This window comes from Centroberyx affinis, unplaced genomic scaffold, assembly GCF_046629955.1.
Source record: "Centroberyx affinis isolate AG114_WGS23_722 - 3 ecotype Tasmania unplaced genomic scaffold, CSIRO-AGI_Caff_v1 ptg002149l_1, whole genome shotgun sequence".
NCBI classification, from domain to species: Eukaryota; Metazoa; Chordata; class Actinopteri; order Beryciformes; family Berycidae; genus Centroberyx; species Centroberyx affinis.
Window position 1 is genome coordinate 124,141 of NW_027280466.1, and position 22,896 is coordinate 147,036.

General features: G+C 39.8%; 1 protein-coding gene across 6 annotated transcripts; it reads left to right on the top strand.

Annotated features, from left to right (window-relative positions):
- Nucleotides 1-2,950: 2,950 nt before the first annotated feature.
- Nucleotides 2,951-20,197, top strand: chn1 (chimerin 1). Of its 6 annotated transcripts, XM_071531946.1 has the most exons (8): nt 2,951-2,987; nt 11,446-11,660; nt 13,284-13,368; nt 16,687-16,860; nt 18,073-18,150; nt 18,911-19,048; nt 19,680-19,785; nt 19,872-20,197. In XM_071531946.1, exons 1-8 carry the CDS (start codon nt 2,951-2,953, stop codon nt 20,041-20,043), a joined length of 1,005 nt encoding a protein of 334 aa, XP_071388047.1. In that variant the 3' UTR covers nt 20,044-20,197. The 6 variants fall into 6 exon arrangements, with proteins under 6 accessions (XP_071388047.1, XP_071388048.1, XP_071388049.1 ...); XM_071531947.1 differs by lacking the exon at nt 18,911-19,048; XM_071531948.1 differs by lacking the exon at nt 16,687-16,860.
- Nucleotides 20,198-22,896: the final 2,699 nt, after the last annotated feature.

A 22,896-nucleotide genomic window follows, 5' to 3' on the forward strand; every position in this document is an offset into this window, starting at 1 on the left:
AAAATCCATTTTTTTCTTTTAAGTTTGTATGTTTGTGCACAGAGATGTAGGGGAAATATTTAAGAGTTTTCTCATACCATCTATTTCACCTATGTAAGTTTGAATGTGTATGTGTATAATTTATATGGATAGTAGGTCAGATATGGTTATCATTTGTTCAGTGATAATATAAACATGCAAATTCTTCCATAAATACTTATTCTATTACATTTGGCTTAACTCATTATGGGTACAATGTCACAAATGGCGAAGAGTTTTACATGGTTAAACAATAAACATTACTATTGGAAATGTAACTATTTAGAATATATATATTTAATAGTTAGAAGTAACTGTTTTTGCTATCATTCTTTTCTTTCTTTGTCAATAAATCGTCTAATAAATAGTCTTCATTTAAGCTCCCACTAGTAACCATTCCAATCTCATTCATCATCGGGGACTATGGATTGTCCACAGGGAAAGATGAAGCTCTCAGCATTTGGTACATCTAAGCCATGACCCATATTGATCGGTCCAGACCCATGGTGATATTGTCACTCTTTTATTACATTTATGTCTCTGTGCAAACAAAACTAATGCCTCTCTATAGTGGGTAAAATAAAAAATTGCAATTCTCCACTATTCCCTGGTCAGAGAAGCAATAATGGAGAATTAGGATTGAAGGATAGGATAGAATTAGGGTGACTTTATCCACACTCATTCCAAAGTGGGCAAAAAACCAGCCCTTTATGTCTGGCTAGTCAATGAAGCATACAGTGTGCACAGCGCTGCCACAGTACTTCGTACCATTACATTACATGGTGAGGCATGGCCTGCATAGTACATGCAGCAGTGGAGAGGGACCGCTTTTTATGCCCAAGAAAGAAAGCAGATAATGTATATCTGGTATTTGGTTAGCATAGCAAGTTTAATCTACTGCATTCACGTATTTCTCATTTGATCCACCTGTAATCCACCCAAAGCTTGGCTTCATTACTGGTTGGTTGGTAAATCATCTGAATGCAGTCAGTGGCAGTCGGTGTCCATTCTGCTCATCAGGAGGAGTGGCTTGGCTGAACAATATCATTAAGAGGGGGCCCAAATCAAAATGAAAAATGGTTTCCTCATTATTGGTTCCAAGTTGGTAGCTTACCATTAGGGCTAAGGTAGCCATTTGTATGTGAGTTCACATAATTCATAAAGGTACAAAATTATACTCTCTTGTGGTTTCCTGTTTGGTTGCACATCACATTCACACAAAGAAATGTCATCAATTATGGTCTCTCTCTTCACCTGTGAAGTGGAACTGCGCTACAGGAAATTAAAGAGGATGGACAGCAGTGATTTCTTAGCTAGTACAGAAGTGCCATTGAAGGATTTAGCCTAAATCTAAGTTGTTTTTGGGGTATTATGTAAAAATGACAGAGTATTCATTGTTCCACTTGAAAGAGTTATACAATACTGATGTTATACAATGTGTTGGGGGGGGGGGGTTATTTGGCAGAAAGTTATATTATATTATAACAGATCTTTATTTGTTTGTGTTTGAACAGTTACATTTATCCACAGTTTTAGAATAGCTAGTCCATGCAAGTTATGTATTAACACCACTGAATAATGCTTTGAGGCAAATCACAAGATTCCCAGACCAAGTATGAAAGCAAGTTGTTTACTCGTCGATGGACACAAAGGCTAAATGAGCACTGACTCTAAAAGAGACAGGCTATTGCAGGAAAATGCAACCCTCTGAAAATGGACTACCAGCCAGAGGCGAGAGGTGCAGCAGATCCCACAATGAGAGAGATTGTCCTTGCTCAACAGCGCAGGAAGAGATTACGTAGAAACTGACAATTACAAATTGCTTTGAAAGATATGCAGAGAAGGGTTGGATCAGGACAATACTTACAGCTGAATTACTTCTACAGCAAACTTTCCTCTCTTCCCCAGTGTGTGTTATGTAGTCTCACAGTGCAGAGAACTCATAAACAAGGTTGGATAATAGTGGTTGGGAGGGGGGAGTTCAACCTCAGCCGTTAAAAACAAAGAGCAACTCTGTTTGAAAAACCAGGCAGATTAAATTCAATAGCCCATTGCTTGTGAAATGTCTTATTCTGAATATTCTATAAAGTGTGGATCCTTGGGGGTTTCATATGGAGCAAAATAGTGAGAAAGCAAGCATAATCATATCATCCCAATTTATTTTAAATTCTTGCGTTTCTGTTTTTCGATTTGTCCTTCTAGATTTACTGGTATTTTTCTCATTTCTCTTTCTGTCTGAGAAATGCATTTCTGTCTTTGATATGCTAACAAGCAGGGAACATGGGGAGAACATCAGACATTGGTTGACCAGATGTCCACCAGCCACTTTGCTATTTCTAAATCTGAATGATTTGATATTCATGGACTGCTGATTGGAGCACTGCCTCAAGCCAAATAACCCAAACAGCTGTCTCGGATTGGACAGATATATATACATACATATGCATTCCTAACTGCAGTAAGACCAGACACTATGGCAGCAACAGAAGATCCACTTGTGTGTTATTTATACAGTAATGAATGTCAATCATTTCTGCCATTGCCGGCTGCCACATTACCACAATACTGCAGTAAAAGGAGATGTACATTTTGTCAACAAAAATGGGGGGGTTGTTACCACCATAAGCAATATATTTTTTAAAGCATGATCTTTGACTTGATTTTTGTAAAAAGTTGAATTTGACTAAACTTAGATCCAATAAACCAACAGGTTAGTTCTTAGATGCACAATATAATTGTTCCATTTTGGGAAATTAAATAAATTCAGTGCACCAATGTGCTGGAATCAAGCTCAGCAACTAAAATGGTCTTTATGGGAAAATCCATTTGCAGGTTTTGTAGGGATTTGTTTTGAAATCCTTTAGTTTAATGATTTTCATTACTTTTCCAGTGATTGTAGATATCCACAGGGTGTGAAAACCAGCAAACATGCATGTTCACTACGGCCCTGGCAATTGACAACGATGCAAGTATCACACATATAGGCTAAAATCTGCAGCTGATTTTGGGTAAGGATCCACCAGAGGTGATTTTTGTATCTGACCTATGTTATGTGTAAACATAACACATGCTGCTTTCTGCATTTCAGGATGCTCTGTAAAACAATTTTGATCTAAGTTTTTGCCCTAATGAAATAATGAGCTCAGCATTTCTAGTAAATTGCACATATAAATGCATTTTTCAAATACCAATCTAGCTACCATTGAGAAAGGTTTTCCATCTGTTTTGAGACATTTGTTTGTTTTTGTTTTATGACAACAAATATATCCAAATATAACTGGGTCTTAAAGGTGTAGGGGCCACTGATTTTTGTATTATGAGTTTGGAAAATTATATCAGATTTTGAGTGGATCCTGGAAACATGATGTTTTAATAGCATAGCTTCCTAAAACAATCATTTCATGTATGGACTGTTAGTGAGTTGTAATTTCCATTAAATTAGTCTAATTTGAAATGAGATTTAGGATGCACTTGGATCAGTCAATGTTGGTTTTAGAAGGCATAATGAAAACTTGTTTTGGTTCATTTGTTTGGAATCATGGATTACTATATAGGCAGAGCTATATAGCTATATCATTTTTAGCCAATAAAAGTAATTTTGTAAACTATTCCACTTTTTTTCTATGTTGTGGTGTTGAAATCACATTATCCTCTAATTTTCACAACAGAGTGTTAGTTAGTGTTCCCTTTATGGCTAATTATGATATATTGGTATTCTTCACTCCAGCACAGCATACTAGTGTTCTAGTACTACTAGTTTTCTAGTGAAAACTAAACTAGCCGAGTCTGACAGTAATGATGAACTTACAGTTCCTCAGAAAATGAGAAAGGGAATCACAGAATTTGCAATGAGCAGCAAAATAAACCTCAGCATCAGGCTTTCTAAAAATATCCTAGCATGGCAGAAATTGAAAATAGTCATGAAATGGTTACAGCTACAGCCCGCAACATGAACCAATTCTTAATCTTGACCAGATAAGTTAGACTAGTTGAAGGGGAATACCACACAAATTATGGATTCACATGTTGTTCCTCTAATGCCATCAAACTGTAAAATCTGGATTTGCTCCTTTGACATCAAATCAGGGGCAGCATGGTGGTTCAGTGGTTGGCACTGTCGTCTCTCAGCAAGACGGACCTGGGTTTGACCTCTGGCCCTGTATGTGTGGAGTTCACATCTATTATCTGTGTTCACGTGGGTTTACTCCCATATTCTAATGACATGCAAGTCAGGTGGATTGTAGATGCTAAAGTGTGAGTGTCTAGCCCAGCAAGGGACTGGTGACCTTTCCAGTGTGTTTCCCTGCTTTCTACCCAAAGTATGCTGGGATAGGCTGGGATAACAATTAATGGGAGATTGCCTTTAAGTACTAATTGAGTTTTTAGACCGCCACGCGTGATATCTCAGACAGCGCTGATAAGATTTTGACGAAACTTAGCGGAAAGATACATCTCACCGCTGCACTCAAGTGGTTTCAAAATTACACTGATTCGCCCAAAAAAGGTGCTACAATTACACTTCAAAACAAGGGGCACACAGTGTTTATAACAGATCAAGGTTTCTGAGAAACACTGCTTTCTGAAGGCTGTAGTGTAAATAATGTAAACTCAACTGTCCTAGGTTAAAACATATATGGAGGCTAAGAATATTTTCAGTAATATTATGGCTGCAGGCTACCATCTTACTTTTTTTCCAGTTTTGGAGAACCCTGCACCATTACAGCCCTTGCAATATTACAGTTAGGTCTCTTAATGACTTTTATTCCCTCCTCCCCAGCATTATCTGGCATGCTTTACAAACGTGAGGCAAATTTTCTTTTGTTCTAAAGCACTCAAGTGAAACTTGCTCAGAAGGCAATATCTGTTCAGTGTAGCCTCCTATAATGCACACTGATCAAAGTATTTATACAGCAGCACCTCTAAAACGTCTATTAACATTGCCTCCTCACGGGACTAGTCAGTGTATTTCAGCAAGTAAGATAACCACCAGCGTATAAAGGACGTACACCAGCTCAGAAACATCAGCTCTGGGAACTCTCATGGGAACCTGGCACTCTAAACAGATGCTGTTACTGTACACCCAGTGAAACATGATAAAATACAATATGGTCAATACTCCACAGGTTTGAATCCTCTTCAGCAAGAGCAGACAGAGAGCATCTTGCACTGATCAGGGCCACTGCTAGAGAGTCAAGGCCCCCCGCCAAAATGTGACTCAGATTTATTTTCTTTACATTCTTCAATAAATATGGACTGTGTTGAAATCTTTTCACAGAGGTCTAGTGACTTCTGTGTTCATCCCACAATGTTGCAAGTAAAGTGAAACAAAGTCTGCAATATTTTTATAATACTATCCTGAACATTGGACATTTTTAATGGTCCTAAAATTATAGTTAAAATTGCTTTTGGGACTTCTTTCAGCTTGGGGTCCATTCGTAATTGCACACCCAACTAAGGGCAACACTGCTGATCAGGGAAGGCATTCAAAGTGTCTAAATGTTCCTTTGTGCTTCAAATGTAATTTGTCTTTCGTCCACGTCTTATGATGTATGTGTGATGAGAATAAATAAGACCTCTGACCTAATGTCAGCTGTTGATGAGGCCAAGGTTGATTGAATCTGGATAGGGAAAAATGTGATCATCTATCAGTTATGAAACCTCTCTGTGTTGGAGGGAGCTTCAGGGACTTCTAGCCTTAGTGTCTCTTGGGATGCGGGGGAGTCTCATAAGGTACACTTACATAACAGTCCTTTGAAATAAATGATGGACAGAGCGGCCATCGCCAGCATCAGTGTTATTACAAGAACAGCATGCAATGTTCTGCACTGAGCTATTTGACACTCACACAGAGAGCTTTTATGGAACTTTAGCACACTTTCATAGGCTTAGTTGCAAATAGCTTAGTTGATATAAGAGGCAGAAAACATGTAAACCTGTTATGTTGTTTTGCAAAGATATTTCTTGGAGTATTTTTGCCTTTATTTGACAGAGACAAGGGGGCTGACATGCGAAAACGATCCCAGGCCAGAATCGAACCCATCATGTTCCCTCCATCTTAATTCTGAAAAAACTGAAACTCTTGTTATTGGTCCTGACAGTACAGTATGACATCTGAGGTTCAGCAGTGTATTGGCCCTTTGTCCCCTAATGTGAAATCTAGTTGTAAAATCTTGGGTGTTATTTTTGACTGGTTTATGAATTCTGATCAGCATGTTAAGATGTTGACTAGATCTTGTTTCTACCAGCTAAATTGAGGCCTGTTGTGTCTCAGCCGCAACCTGAAATTATTATCCATGCATTTGTTTCATCTCGCCTTGATTATCGTAATGCCCTTTTTTACATGCCTTAACAAGTCTTCTCTTGACTGACTTCAATCAATCCAGAATGCTGCTGCTTGACTTCTTAGCAGATTCAGTCAGAGTGCTCATATTACACCCATATTGGCCTCCCTTCACTGGTTACCTATTAAATTAAGGATTGATTTCAAAATCACATACAAGGCGTTACACACTCAGGTTTGAGTCTATATTCGTAAAGTTTTGTCCCCACACCTACCTGTTAGGTCTCTATGGTCCTCGGACGAGAGTTTTAAGCAGCGTCTCAAGACCCATTTTTACAGACACGCCTTTACTAATGGGTGTTGTTAATTGTTTTGTCATTGTATTTTTTGTTTTAACTTGTGAAGCACTCTTGTATTGAAAGGTGCTATACAAATAAAGTTTTACTTACTTACATGGTATGTGCCTTGGCCAACTGAGCCACCAGATTGCCCTAAAACCTGTTATGTTAACATGTAAAATAGTTTGTTGCTGGAAAAGAAAACAATCCCCAACTATTGATTTACTACAGATTTTTTGCCTCTCACTGCCACACTGTTAAATACATGGTTATCTCAAAGATTGACTTCATGTTTCGAGGAAAAACTAAATCATCCCACTCTATCCCATGATTATCACCCTATGGCCACTATGTTTAAGGCATAATGAGTCATTCATCATGGTCTAAAACAATGTTATTCAGAGGTTTGTTGGGGGGGAAATAGCCCTTTACAGAACCATACCCAGATAAAGAACCACTCAAGCCTTTTAATGGTTCTTCACAACCATTTGTCAGCTACATAATACCTTGTGGCTCTCTATAGAACAGTAGATGGCATTCTGGTAACCAAATTGTTCTTTAAGACACCATTAATGACAGTATTTGTGCTAGATTTAATTGTTTTGTTGTGGGGCATGCATTTGTTCCCAATATCAGTATAAAACTGGCTCATATTTAGGCCGTCTTGGACCATATTGGCCCTATGTTTGTGTGTTTTAGGTAAGCAGTATGTCCATATGATGAATGTAATTGTCTTATTTTTTCTAACAATAGTAACAATTTTCCAACAGCTAAGCAAATATAGAGGATACACATCTTCATGGCACTGAAATGATTTCATACAGATCCAGTGATTGCTCCTCTAGATTCTATTGTGGTCCTGTGTTCATTATGAATGTGAAGCATGATGGCAGTAGGGTGAATGCTGTGGGCTGCTTTGCTTACCCATCACCAGAGCACTGAGTGAATCATTGAGCCATTGTTATGCTCTATATTGTACCTCTTACATTTTCAGGAGGGGTAGTAGCATACTATTGTTACTCTATTCTCTATCTGTTAGGATTTGCTGAATGAGCAAATATTCTTGATTTGAAATGGATAAAAACAGCCAGGGGGGTACAGTTTTTGTCACTGTATTGCATTTATGTTGATTTTTGTTTTTGTTTTTGCCAGAATAAAACCACAAAGTGGAACAAATCCACATACTGGTTTAAGATGCAGCTGAGGCCACACCAATCACACCAAATATTGTGCCTATGCATTATAAACGAGTGTGTCCTGCATTGTGACCTTGCTGTTTGGATAGCAAAGCGTGATAGCAGCCTACCATACATCACTGTCAAAGCACAGATTGTTGTAGCCACATCCAGGTAATCTATTTGTCCTGGTAAAATATGGTGCAATTTTTCCGGCTTTCTTGCAAGGCTAGCAAAAAAGCAGCGCTCTTAGCTGCATTTGTATGCTTATGTGGTATTTCATGGCAATGATGGCTTAACCATATATGGGCTATAGGCTTACTGTACCTATGATTCAAGTTGAGCTCATCCCTCCTTCCTAATCAAATGATGAATGATCAACTATATATTATTTGTTTTATTTCAAACAATTATTCAATTATTTTATTTTATTTATTTTGTGTATACTGAATGACTACCCAATGTAAAACTAAGGCCACTCCAGTCACAGTGTTGTTAAGACCTACCATGCATGACAAGATGCAAACTTCTTGTGGTTACTTCACACATTACAACACTATGTAACTGAATTCATTGATGTTGGCAACGGGCAGCATCCTAGTTCTGAGATCAATGTTCTGTATTCTCTGACTTCATTATAACGCCCTAGCTCTCGCTCTTTTCATCGCGCCATGGTTATGTATCCCATCTTATGTAACATTATGTAACATTCTGATCTGTGGTTTTGCTCAAGGATGAGGTTAGTGGATCAGTGCACTTTCAGCTTCATATATGCCTTTTACTGTTCTTCTCTCACACTGGCAGAGAAATCACTAGAACTCCATCTCCTTTTTTACTGAGAAGCATTGAAACTCTCAGGAAGTGCCCCCATACATTAACCTGTTAAAACATCTGGCTTGCTGTTTTGACAATAATTAGTGAATGCTATATTTTGGATTATGATTATCACAAATAGTACTTGCTGACCTAAAAAAAAAAAGGGTTTTCTGTTAGAGATTGAGACAGAGATTCTAGCACTCAGAGTTTACAATCAGATCATGAGAGTGCCGCTGTCCACTTAATGGGTCTTTACATTGATGCTAGGTCAGAAATGCATTAAAAGAACATTTCCTTATGTAACAACCTCTCTACCCTGCAGACAAAGTCATCATTTCTACAACAGCTTAATGGCTTAACCTCTTTCTGAGGGTGGATAATGGAACACAACAGAAACATTAAGTATCAAGTGAGAATTGAAAATGTTTTGATGTTTTTTCTGAATCAAGATTAAAACTAAGCTTGAAAGTGTTATAACTGTTTATTATCTAGATTTAATTCTTATTCAAACCCCAAAAGAGGCAGGTTCCAAACATTTAATTAGCTCAGATGTCCAGGCTGGTCACAGATGGACATTTTCAGACAGAGAAGTAAAAGGTACTATATTAGCAGACCTGCACACATCCTTTCTCAAGAGTCCCATCTTTGGACATGTTTGAGAAACAAGCAAATCAATCAGTGTCAATTAGAGCTGCGTTCAAAGTAAGCCACATCCTGGGAGTCAGATACTCTTTCCGCACTTAACAGCGGGCAATGCAATTACGCTGTAAAGCCCTCTAAAGTACTCAGGGTGGAGGGGATGAACTGGTGCATATAAAAGGACCTTACCGCCTTTTATCTACTACTCACAGGTACCCTTCTCAGCAGAGACTTTCACTGAGCATGGGAGAGGAGAGTTGCATTGGAAGCCCCCCGTTTCACGTCTTTCATGTTGAGCTCAAGTCTCTGTCAGTTACAGACGCCACAGTTAGGGATGCCGTTCTACGTACGTACATTGATCTTCAAAGCCATTTTTTGTTCCCCTCTACTGTTCATACTCTCATTTTGCTACCTCTCTGCTGGGGGGATGGGGAGAGGGGGTAGCAACTGTCAATAAGACAACAGTCCTCATTGATTTCTGTAGGAGAGTCTACAGTCTGTACAGTCACTCCTCCTCCACTGTTCCACCAACTATCCTCCCTAAAAGATGAGAAGATAGCAGCTGAGTCTGAATTAGGCTCTGAGATGTGGGAGTATAATCACATTTGACTTGCATTGCGAATTACAGAAGCAGGTTGCAGATCCTTTCTCCCACAGTGCTATCACAATGCTATATTTGATACTTAATTTGCATACTCACAACGCTTGCATCAGTACCGGCCTTAAGGAAAGGAACATTCAAACAAAGACTCTAAGAGCAAAGAATAAAGAGGTTTCCATCTTGCCATCTTCCACATTATGTCTATCTGGTACAGATATATAATGTGTAATTCTTCATCATATCATGAAAATGAGTGAGTTGAAATGAATTACTTGGTAACAACAAATATTGATTTATAATACAAATTATTTCTTTATCTCTTTGATATTTTATAAAATATAAATTGTATTTCATGATTTATTAAGGATAATGTTTAATAACCACATTGTTTATTGGTAGAATTAGGTCAGCTTTGTACCTCAGAGCATTGGCATGTGATTTTAATCTGTTTATGCATTTCAAAGCACAGATTTTTATAAGGTGCTTTTAACTGTAGTTAATGAGAACATCTAAGCTGTTTCATCACTGTGTGGATGGGTCGCTTAAATACAATGTACTCTTGTATGTAGTAGAAAATGTATAGAAACAGAACACTACTATTTTTCATGAGTCCAATTTCTGATTTATTTTTTTGTTTTTGTTTTTAGAACTGAAAACAGCAGTTGCACTATCTTTTTTTTTCATTTGTTTTAAAGCTAGAGCCACTTTGTTAAAGCAATGATCTCATCTTTTATGTGTGGTGCTTTTGGGACAGGTCTTTGTAGTTCCTTGCATAACCAGTTTCTGTGGCAACATGATTTTGAAAATAGCCCCTCTCCAACGGCCCACTGCTGTCGCAGGCTCTGCAGACAGCAGCCCACTCTTGATGCATGACTCATTCATTGCTCATTATCAACCCACTCTCATTTCGTCCTACCAAGGCTCCCCTGCTTGGATATCTGATTGAGGTGGTTGTGTGGGGGCGGGGTAGTGGCAACTATAAAGCGTGTGTAGCAGTGCTGTGATTGGCCAGTGTGATCCATTTAATCCGCTGTGACTACTACAGAGGCCGCCCCCGTACTCCTCCCCCTCACTCTGCCAGTGCTGGCAGCATCCATACAGTGTGCTGTCTCTGTTCCAGAGAGAATATCAGCTCTGCACAGGGAGGAGAGGATTAGCGCAACCACTCAGCTCATCTGCATACACATTCCCAGGAAACCACATGAGCACCCAGGGCTGTACCTCTTTTGTATCATAAGACTTGACACTCCTATCACAGAGGCACCATTTAATCTACTGTCACTGCTGTGAGAGGATTTAACAGGGGACACAATTTTTTTCTTTTGGACTCTTTTTGGTGGTTTTCAGACTCTTTTCATAGTTTTTATTTGCTTTTTGTTGTCTTAGATGTTTTCATTTGATTGGAACAATGCAAGTAATATTGCTTGATCTTGACTTGCTCTGAGCATCAAGGAGTTTTCCTTTCACAGCGGGGACCTACATTTTTGGACTGTTCCACAGGGTTTGTTTCCTCTTCTGGTGTGGTAGACTACAGCACCAGAATGCCATCTAGGGAGTCCTACGAGGTTCACAAGGGAGAGAAGTCCCTGGTGCAAAAGGCCAAGCGGGAGGCCAACCAGGAGGATATTCTGGCAGCAGCACTGGGAATGAGGATGGGGCCACAGAAACCTCCAGCCACTATCTGGCAGCCACTCAAACTATTTGCCTATTCACAGCTCACCTCACTGGTCCGCAGAGCCACACTGAAGGAGAGCGACCGAGCACCCAAGTACGAGAAAGTCCACAACTTCAAGGTGAGACTCGAGTGAACTTAAAAAGATAACATTCTGTCAGCCATAGTCAGCTGTTGCATGTCCAAAATGTTGCCTTAATTTCATCATGCTGTGACCAGAAGACTGCTTTTCCGGTGGTGATGGGAGGGGGGAGTGTTACTGAGTGGGAGAGAGGATGAAAAACAGAGCTGTTTTGGTCTGTCCAGTGAGCCTTTATCAAAAGCAAATCTGTTGGGTGGTCTGTGGACCACTGCTGTTGGTTTGAGCACCAGATGGGGAGATTAGGCCGATGGAAGGGGGGAAAAGTGGAGGAGTGTATCCCCATTTGGCTCTTGTCAGCAGACTTAGCCCCGGTCTCCTATTTTGGTTAGTTAATGGGATGGAGAGCAGGGAGAGAAACATTCCCTTAAAGGCTTTCAAACTGCTGATGTTCACCAGTCTTTTCCTGCTTCCCTGTTCTGCCATATTGCTGAATGTAGCATTTCAACGTTTAAGAGTATGTTACGCATTTAGCTCCTGTGTTTAAAGCTTCCTCAACCAACACAAGGTAAAATTTGTGCGAATTCAGTCAATAGCCACATCGATGAAATCTGTTTATTTCTCTCTTTCCTGTAAAGCCACTCGCATTCTGTCAAAAAGGGGGTAACAGCTTCTTCTGCTAATGTTTTTTTTCTATTATTATGGAATCTGATGAATTGTGGACTGATCTCATCTTCCACATTGGGAGCCATAATGGTTTCTTTTGCATCTAATTCTCATTCCAGCACAATCTCCAAGCTACTCTAAAATAAACAACTCCTAGAATGTGTATTCACCACTAGCATGCAGCCATTTTTTCTGAAAATAATATATTCTCAGTCATTGCACAATCGATTGGATATGCGTTACAAGTATAATCCTGAGACAAACATAAAAAGACACCAAAATAAAACAAATGATATCACTCTGGATAATTGGGACCACCAATAATGAAAGGTAACTATCCAAGAACTCATAACATAACATGCTATTTGGTGGACCATCAGTGCATACATTTTTACATAATCACTTGCTCTTCACTTGCATACCAAAAACTCTAAATTCTATACTAAAGTGAAATATTGCGTCTGGGGCCTGCCTTACTCAAACCATTTAAAGAGCTTGCTTACTGTAGCCACTATTGACATGATGCAGGAAAACAAGGAGAGATGTGGCTCACTCGGGTTCCCAGATGACTAGTGTGGGCCTTCCTGATTGGCTGGGCTGTTGTTACCTGGTGGAGAGTGGGGCTCCCTTTCCTACATGAGCAAGGCAGCCTCCTTCTGTTTCCATAGCAAATTTCCATGACAACTTGCACCCTCATATGGTTTGGTGTCAAATCCTACTGTACCATTACTGCCTAAGCTTCCCCTGCTCTGAGTCAACGCTGCCCCCAGCCTAATCATTATCAGTTTGAGTGGCTGTTTAAACAGCAATCCTCCTCAACGCAGACGTAATCCCCCTAGTCAGCCTCATTAAAGATGGCAGCATCTAGCAGTCTCCTGGCTGACCTAAAGAAGGTGGGATGTCCATGGAGTAAATGTCTTCAACTCCCCACTGTCCTCCCTCTGTTTTTTCCTTTCACTTTATCATTATTATCTATCACTATCTCTCGTCCCACTCTAGGTCCACACCTTTCGGGGACCTCACTGGTGTGAACACTGTGCCAGCTTCATGTGGGGACTGATGGCTCAGGGTGTCAAATGCGCAGGTACATTTTGTTCTCAAACATTAATTAGCTAGATTAAAACAGTCCTGTATGAAACCGTATGAAATCACTGGGTCACTTGACAACATCCTGTTCTTTGTTTACATAGTGATGGAGTTCAAAGGGATCATGTCTGTATATGGGTTATCCGGTTTTCAGTGCAACTAGAGCTGTAATATTGAGAATTAATCTAAAATCCCACCAGTGGTTTGTACACTGGATTAGGGGTTGTATAACTGTGAAATGAGGACTCGATTTCTGTGAGATTTGCTATGATGTAATAGATACTTTACACTAGCCTTAGTTTTGACCAGATTGTTTTTCATTGGATTAGTGAATAGGAGATCCAGTGAAAACAAGTGTGAGAATGAGTTTACTGCGCTCTCAGTGCTGGTGAACTGATATAATTCAAAATGGGGATTTTTCTCTCAAATAATGACTTTTTTTTTAGATAGTGGTCAGGATATGAATGCTTCCCATCCTGTCATGCTGTCGTTATTACCATAGGGTAGGCTATTCTAGAGTAGTATTTCTGTGCTCCCACTTCCGTGATTTTAGGTGGGGGTTGACCTAAACATCAGCTCCATTATAACCGAGTGGGTTGACTACCAAGCCACAGTAGCCATCATACCATGCAATTGACATTTAAACTAAAGTGTGGGGTATGGGGCTCAATTCTTTGTCTCTCTCTGTATTTGTGTTTAGGTATTAAGCCCACAGCAGTTACCATATTTTAAAACACTTTCACCGATTTTCCTTAATAAGATCCACTCCTGCAGTTTAACAGTCCTTTGTCTTTATTCCTATTTATTAGCAATTTAAGGAAAATACCATCATGAAAATTCCTTTACCTACTCTTTTATTTGATTGATTTAATAACTAGAACTGTATTATTGAACTGAAAATTGGTTCTTTATATTTTTTGCCTCTTCGCATGTCAATTACTCTCCATTCCACTTCACTGTAGATGTTGCTAGATTTGGTTTCCCATCCCCAAATAGTCCAATAATGTGGTCCAATGTGTGTATTTGATGTTTTATTGATGAAACAAAGTGTGCCACACATATCTCTGGGAGCTCTGGCATTAAATATTGATGTTTTGGGTTAGAAAGCAGACAACAATCTGAAGAAAGGCACATAGTTTGGAGTCTATCTTTGTAGACTTTTGTTTTGCCATTCCTTCAGACTCAGCCATGGCTACCAGAATCTAGGGCAGTGAAGTCTCATATGATGCTCAAATTTGCATTCCAAAAAAAATGTTCTCCCGCCCCCTTTTCTTTTTGTATGTGTGAACTGTTTTTGGCCGAGTGCCAGAAAGCCAGCCTCTGCCGGTGCTTGTTGTGCCACATTTCCTCATCAGAGTACGCCCCCCAGCCTCATCCCATCATGCCCATGAAGGAAAACAAAGCTGGCATGTCTCTTTAATGAGGAGCACGGCTCGGAGCGTGGGGAAGGAGCTCTGTTTCCACACACATTAAAATTCAGCAGCTTCAACCAGAGCTGGGTCACACAGATCAACCTCTATTCAACTTCAATGCATGGTGGAAAAACAAAACCATCCAAAAAAGCAATAGGACCAACGCTTTTTGTTTTTGACAATGTTTGACAAGAGGGAGAGGTTTGGATTGGTAAACAACGGGCAGTGCATGTCCTAAGCACCGTAGAGGTTAGACGTGGTGATAATGCGCTGATTAGCCACTAGCAACCAGTCACCCTTAAATTTCTCATCAGTGTGTCAGAACCTTTTAGCCAAAACCGAGCTGAGGCGATCCTCGGCGCAGCCTCCTTGCCATAGCAACAGAGACCTAGCTGACAGTGCAGGAAAGCAGCATCCTCTGTCTCCAGGCTCCTGGTGTCCCTGGGGCCATGCTCTGCCTCTCCCTCTCCCTCACCCGCCCCACCTGGGACCCAAGGCCATCAGTTTGCACACATGGACAACAGTAGCACAGCAGACTTGTGTCTGATGACAGCCCCTCCTCTATTATACTGCCTGTCTCATATCCTTAAGAGAATCATCTCTTAAGGTAATTACATTTCTGCACCAATGCATATAAATGCAGGCTGCATAAATTTCTCTTGGGACCCATATTAATCAAAATATGGTCTATGGCCCTCCAGAAGCATACAATCTATGCTTTTGGAAGTTGTAGCTTAGAAATGGTTGAAAATTAAAAAGTAGCAATTCTAGCTGGGGATCAAAATGTCATATTTCAAGTTTTTAGAATCAAAAGCACAAAACATTTAGTAAAAAAAAATCCCATTTATTATTTGGAGAAGGCTCAAAAGAAGAGAAGAAGAGCTTGAAGAGCTGCCCCATTTTAGTCTTGGAAACTAGGTCTAGTGTAGCCCGCAGCGCCTGAATTGCTGCCTCCACAGCCATTGTGTGTGAGCCTGGATTTGGAAAAGAATGGAGCATGCAGCAGCGCTGACTGTCCCTCCTCCAGGCCACAGTGTTTTCAGTGTGCCTCTAATTCCCTCTAAGAGCCTCTGTTACAAAGCAGGGCTGGAGTCTTTTCTACATCTGCTCTCTGCGGGCTGCTCTGCTCCCTACAAGGTGAAACCTGCCCTGTAACAGCTGTGCCTCAGGCCCCATCCACTAGGACTGAAGACAAAAAGCATTGTGGGATACTTATATTGACATCATGACTAATATGCTATTTGAACACCCAGTGAGGTGCATCCCAGGCCACAAAATATCATATAGTGAAATTAACACAACAATAAGGGAATTTCATTACATAGTTATATAATATTTATCAAATGCTATTTGCCCATCCTTCGAATGATCAAGACCTTTATTGCACGTATTGGAAAAAGGTCATCTACACACTAGATGCTCACTAGAACCAATCCTAGGTTAATGTCCTGTCTTGTTGCTCGTTCTTGTTTTATTCAGCTATTTTTGATGAATAAATAGCCCTCTAGAGGTGACTGTATGTCTGCTCCAGTGCTCAAGGTGACTCCAATACCACGCCTGGCAGAGTGATGTCATCAGCTTTTTGAGAGGAGCTCTCCAGCGGTCCGGTGACATTCTGAGGGCAAATATTGATCAAGGAGATTTAGACTTTTGCAAGCCAAAACACAAATTAAACCAGCCAACCAAAGGAAAATTCAAACAGTAGTTGAATGTTAATAGCCCTCAGTTCAGAGCTAAAATTATTTACCTACAAGAAATCATTTTGTTGACCTTTCATTATCTCTAGATTATTTTGGTTGACAGATTTTCACAACACTATACCACCTATCCATGACGACTTTTAATTTTATGATATGCTTCTCACCTTAATTGTCTCTGAACTTGCTCTACCTCTCTCTCTCCAGACTGTGGTTTGAATGTCCACAAACAATGCTCCACTATGGTGCCCAGCGACTGCAAGCCAGACCTGAAACACGTCCGTAAAGTCTACAGCTGTGACCTCACAACCCTGGTGAAAGCACACAACACAGCGCGACCCATGGTGGTGGACATGTGCATACGAGAGATTGAGTCAAGAGGTTGGTGTAGGACGGGAGGGGGTGGGGCTACGGGTTTTAATAGCTTATTGTACTGGAGGAGTGTTTCCTTCCGTCTAAATGGTCCCATATTATTCAGTATTCATGACATTGTTTTCTAATATACAATGGCTCAGCATAAAAGCAATGTTCTTCATGGTGTAAATATAAATGCAGTTTAGTTAAAAGGGTATTTATTGAATGAATTTCAGGCAGAACAGCACTGGACTCTGATTGGCCAACAACACCAGCTCCTCTAATTCAAATGAGGCAAATCTGAGTGCAGGCTTTCCAGGTCAAATGCTACAAACACAGCCTGGTTGAACAGATTTTAATGATTGTTTAGCAAGGAGAGCCAATAAAGAACAAGTCCAGTCGAGATGCGTTGACTGAAGTTAGTCTGAAACTGCCTCTAAAAAAGGACAGATTTTTTTTTAAATGCAATAACTTTAAAGTTAACCACTCAAACAAAAATAAATTTTGACAATGTCCTAATGAAATATCTTTGGCCATATATATACACACAGGAAAATTTTAATTTTTATAACACAGCCTTTTTAAAAATGCGATTTGAAATTAAGTGTAGGGCCTATTTATCATCGTATTTATCATGCTTGTGGTAATAAAGCTGTCCTTTCACTGTCAAAAAGAAAAACTTAATCAACAATAACAAATACAGTTTTTTTTGTCAAACACCACAGTATGCTAATCTATACACCTACTTTGGTTGAGATGGTGGAAGTCTGATTATATTAATGACTGAGTTATTGGTCTTTTGTGGTAATATGACTGAGAGGACTGATGAGAGTACTGGTAATTGTACATGTGTAATGAGGAATAGATTACTCTGTTTCCTGCTGCCTCAGTTGATTGCATTTCAGTTAAATCATTCAACTATGTAGGAAACTCATCGCTCCCTCATTGTCTGCCCTCTAATATATGTCTGCAACTAAGTTTGATTTATGTCTTTATTATTTTGCCCAGTGATGCAGAAAACTATTTGCATCTGCCCATGTTATTCCCTTGCGTGGTATTGTGGACATTTTATCCTTAATTTCTTATGCATATTTAAGAGTGTTTAATGGCATTTCCTATATTACCCAAGGCAACATATGGAGGTGAATTTTTCTACATTATTTGGCCACTCATACGTTCATGTGACATCCCTGATGATGTTTGAAATGCCGTATTTGTCATGTTTGTTTCTGCCTCAAGGTCTGAAGTCTGAAGGGCTCTACAGAATATCTGGATTCAGCGATTCGGTTGAAGACGTCAAGATGGCATTTGACAGAGGTAGGCCTGTGTCTTCTTTTGGCTCTATTGGCGCCTGTGGCTTCTCGTAGACAGTACGCTTATCGTCTTATAGAGTTCCATCAGCACTCACCATGACGGGCGACTTTACATGCTTACATCGTGATGTTTACGTAAGGCACACAGGACATTTCAGATTAAGACACATTTGCAAGGGATTAGTGTCCATCTGGGAGAGCAGACCCCATTCTGACACAGCACACTCATGATGGCTTTTACAGTGCGGACAGGGGTGACCTCAGGGCATCGGGAATCATGGGTCTACTCCAGCTACTCTCCCTGCCTCAAACATAGCTAAAACGGCACTGCAGAAAACTCTTCCACTGTGTTGAGATTCAGTGGTAGACTTAGTGAGAATGAGCCTGTCTTGGCCCAGTGCAGTATGAATTTTAACTGCAGGAAAACCCTGGAGCTATGGGCTAAAGCTGTGTGTGGGAGATCACCCATGACAGAGTGTCATTCCAGCTCACAGCACTGTGATGTTCAGTCCGCCAGCACAAGTAGGCCATAGCCTGCTCTGGATACCATGCATAACTGAGGGAAAGTCAGAATAAAACAGGCCAGGCGAGTGATAGCAGCCACTTTGCAAAATACAGAGCGAGGCTAGATTTTTCCCCCCGAGGTAACACAATCTCTTTATTCCTCAATTCACACTGTGATGTGAAACTGCTGATGTGGACCATTTTTTCTGTGTAAAGCTCAATTTTTTTGTTCTCTTTCATTCCATCACATATCCTCACAGATGGCGAGAAGACAGACATCTCAGTGAATGCCTATGAAGACATCAATATCATCACGGGTGCACTGAAACTGTACCTCAGGGACTTGCCTGTTCCTGTTATCTCATATGATGCTTATCCCAGGTTCATCGAGGCTGCAAGTAAGTCCAAAGTAGACAGTCTAACTTTGCTATTAGAATACATTTATTTCCATTTTTTGGAATTTGTTATCTGAAGTTGGCATATAGTGACTGGTGGCCAAGCTAAGTGCTCTTTACTTCATCTGATCCCTAAATATGAGTCACAGAAAAACTTAACTGCATTATAACACTGAGCAGCACCATAGGAAAATGGCTTTTCTCAAGTACATTTTGATGGTAATTACTGAGGCAGGGGAAAGTGTTTGTTATTCACTTCCCTCACTAAGATTTCAGCTGGAGCAGAAATTTGAATCTGTGACCTTATAGTCACAAGCCTGCTTCTCTAAATTGTAGGCTAATGACTTTCAAAGCTCAGTGCTGGCCTTAAGTCCTGAATAAATATTCAGCTCCAATTCTCCAGCTAATTTGCAAAAAACAACCATACAGTCAAGGAGACAGTCACAGAGTTCATTTGCATTAACATAACTCAAGCATACACTCAGATTTCCTCCAAGAGAAAAACGACTTTTACTACATGATGGTGAATAGTTTCATTGATTCCTGATGATTTCTTCTGAGGTCAGAGAGAGTGTTTTGCAGTGTCTCCTGACAAAGCAGCTACTCTAATAGCATGCTCCTTCCCGTTTCCCAGAGCTCACAGACCCAGAGAAGAAACTTGAAGCCTTTCGCGAGACTCTAGCACTGCTACCCCAATCACACAGTGAAACTCTGAAGTACCTCATGGCCCACTTAAAAAGGTGAGAGATCCAATCGAAACCAGCAACACCTAAAACTCATGTTTCCAGGATAAGCATAATGTTTTTAACTTCTATATATTTTTCAGGGTGACACTGAATGAGAAAGATAACCTGATGAACGCAGAGAACCTTGCCATTGTTTTTGGGCCGACCCTCATGCGTGCCCCAAACCTGGACGCCATAACAGCACTGAATGACATCCGCTACCAGAGACAAGTAGTGGAGGCGCTCATTAAAAATGAAGATGTGCTCTTCTGAAAACAGATCAGGAGGATGTACAGCATTTTTATAGAACAGCTATCTAATCATTCTTTGGTGTAAAGACTTGAATGACTCTTTGTATTACATTATTTAATACATTTTTCTATGCCCTATGTATGGACCAGTGCTGAACCTAACATCTTTCCTCCCCTGTACTGGGCGTGGATGATGTACCTTACACTTGTATGTATGTCTCCCCATTTTTGTCGGGGGATTTTCAGAAACTGACAGACCAGCATGCATGGTGCGGAGTCTTTGTTTTCTATCGCTTTGTAGTCGTAACCCAGCATGTGTTAAAGATCGTGGAGCGTTGTGACTTTGCTTTTGTCTGTCCTGTAGTAGTTATAGTCCAGATTCCTAGCTGCCTACTGTGCAGTTATTTCTGTGAAACATTGTATAGCTGGATATGAAATAAGCTGCTGGTTTTTGGGGGTAATTTTTATGATCCTGTATTTTTTTACCTCCTCGACTCTTTTTATGTAACCTACAGTTCTTCGTTAAATGACCTTTTAAGACTTTCCTGTCCGAATCTGAAAAAGAGAACTCAGTTTGTGCTTTGGTCCTTTTGCCTTTTTGGTCCAATTTTGATTGTGTTTAAAAACAGCATTTCTTGTGCAGTTAATGTTTTTTACTGTAATGTTTTTGTACATAATTTGTGCATGAACACTTTAATTTATTAAACCTTGCTCTGAGAAATGCACTGCTGTATGAGTCATCTGAACTGCCATAATTAAAATCAACTACATTAAATTTGTGTTCAATTAAGCTTTTGCGTGTCAGTATTTTTTACGGTGAATTTCAGTTGAAGAAAATGGTTAATAGTGGCAAACAGCAGTCATGGACATACATGCTCTGCTGCCTCTGGAATTAAATGTTACCCCCACCGGCCTCGGATTGTGTTTCCCCTACACTTCACTTCCCTCTCTATCTTACTTTTCATTACTTTCAATGAAGAATAAAAAAAATACTCAAGTAAAATGGACTGCCCATTCTCCTTTTTTTAAAAAAAAAAAAAAGGACATGCATGCCATGTTTGTTTGTTTGCACCCGCAAACAAACATGGATGCATATTCAGAGTGACAGGCCGTGCCTAGATGGCACACGTGATTGTACATAAACCCCTCTAACAACACATCAGTCACACTGATTCACTGTGAGATTAAAACAAAATCCACAATACCTAAGGCACCACCTCTCCATGCATTAAGGAGATTTTTAATTACTGGATATATATGCAAACAATGTCACTTGGAATTTATGCATTTTAGGTTCAATTACCCACAAGCAATGTCTTTCCATGCAATTTCCAGGAACCAGGCATGCCCTAGCACACATATTGGTGGCTCATTATATGATCAAACTGTTACTCCCTGTTTTGGCTGAGAGAACAAAGGCTGTTTATATATAGGTTGTTTGGATGGTACTGCATATATATAATAACAATATAATATAGAGTAAATATAATAAGGACACCTCTCCTTATTTGATGTGAAATCATATTATGTAATTTTTCTCAGTTGTGACTGTGGACATATGAGCTTTTAGGTTGGATTATTATTGAAAGCTATAAAATTTGTTTTTGGCACCTCATGTTGTCAAAAGCTTCATGTTCAGCCATTGTTGCTCTCTGCTTTTGTTGCACTTTCCTTTTGGCTTTTGGCCCTGCATTAAAATTCAAAAGCAGTCATCGCTTGACATTTAATCACTTGGTCTTTGTGACCACATCACATTGAATTAATGTAAGCTGTAACCTGTCTTTGGTGATTGTGTAGCAAAATTGGAATTTTGTCTAGCCATTTAGCTTTCCCAAACCATAATCAACCATTTCAGATATATAATACCTTCCTCTATTGGACTGGCTGTGAAAGGAAGTAGACCACGCCAAGACGCCTATCTACCGCTCAGTCAGCTGCTGCAATAATGCCATGACAGAAGTCTCCTCATGCACATCAAATAATGTTTGCCAAATGTATTGTGTGGTGGATGTGGCTTTTTCACAGTAATGAGTCTAAATTTAAAAGTGTCTGTGATCCATGAGATAGCTGACCTTTCTCTGTTGATTGGATGGTACTGATTTCCTCCTGCAGAAGGCTGACCTAAATTTCTAAATGTTAAAATGTAATGAAATATTCAGATCACCATGTGAAGTGGAAATGTTGTTCATTCTATAGCTCTGCCTATTGTGTGCCATGATTTGATGATATTAGTTCTTTTCATATTTCACACAGAAGATGAACCAGTGTGATGGTAAAAATGTGGGAATTTTGTCAACTTTCCATAAATACTACTGTAGGATTTTGTGAAATATTTAATTTTAGTATTTTATGGTTTAATCACTGCTTCTGTCCTTACCTTTTACTTACAGGGTAACATTACATGGTTACTTACAGGGTAACTGTGTTTTAATTTTATCTGTTGTACTACTAAAACCCAACAAAATTCTTAACCACACGTCACACTATACAAATGAAGAGGCTAAAACTAAAATACAGGAGACTAAAACGAAAATATAGGATTTTCTCTTCCAAGGAATATTAACAGTACTGCCCAATGATAGATGTTGCTATTTTTGAGATGGAACATTATGTCAAATATATCACACAACAGGCACAACAGCCTATGCTGTTCCATGAAAACCCTAATCCTCATAATCTTCATAGAAGCATAAAGATCCAGCATGACCATTTTAATCACATATACCACAGAGCTAAAAATACAGGTCATACATAGAATGGAAAGTGTTGTAACCAACATTGGACAGAGCACCAGAAGTGTCCATCTGAGACTGGTTTGACTGAGCAGATTCAATGATGTCCTGTGTTACGTGACAGAGTTGGAGGAAGGCAAAGC

Excerpts from the sequence above, each read along its gene's own strand:
- chn1 (XM_071531946.1), top strand. The coding sequence starts at position 2,951 with ATGTTCACTACGGCCCTGGCAATTGACAACGATGCAA. Across the intron at positions 2,988-11,445 it reads GGCAATTGACAACGATGCAA|AGAAGTCCCTGGTGCAAAAG; the intron begins GTATCACACATA and ends TTCACAAGGGAG. Across the intron at positions 18,151-18,910 it reads CAAGATGGCATTTGACAGAG|ATGGCGAGAAGACAGACATC; the intron begins GTAGGCCTGTGT and ends ATATCCTCACAG.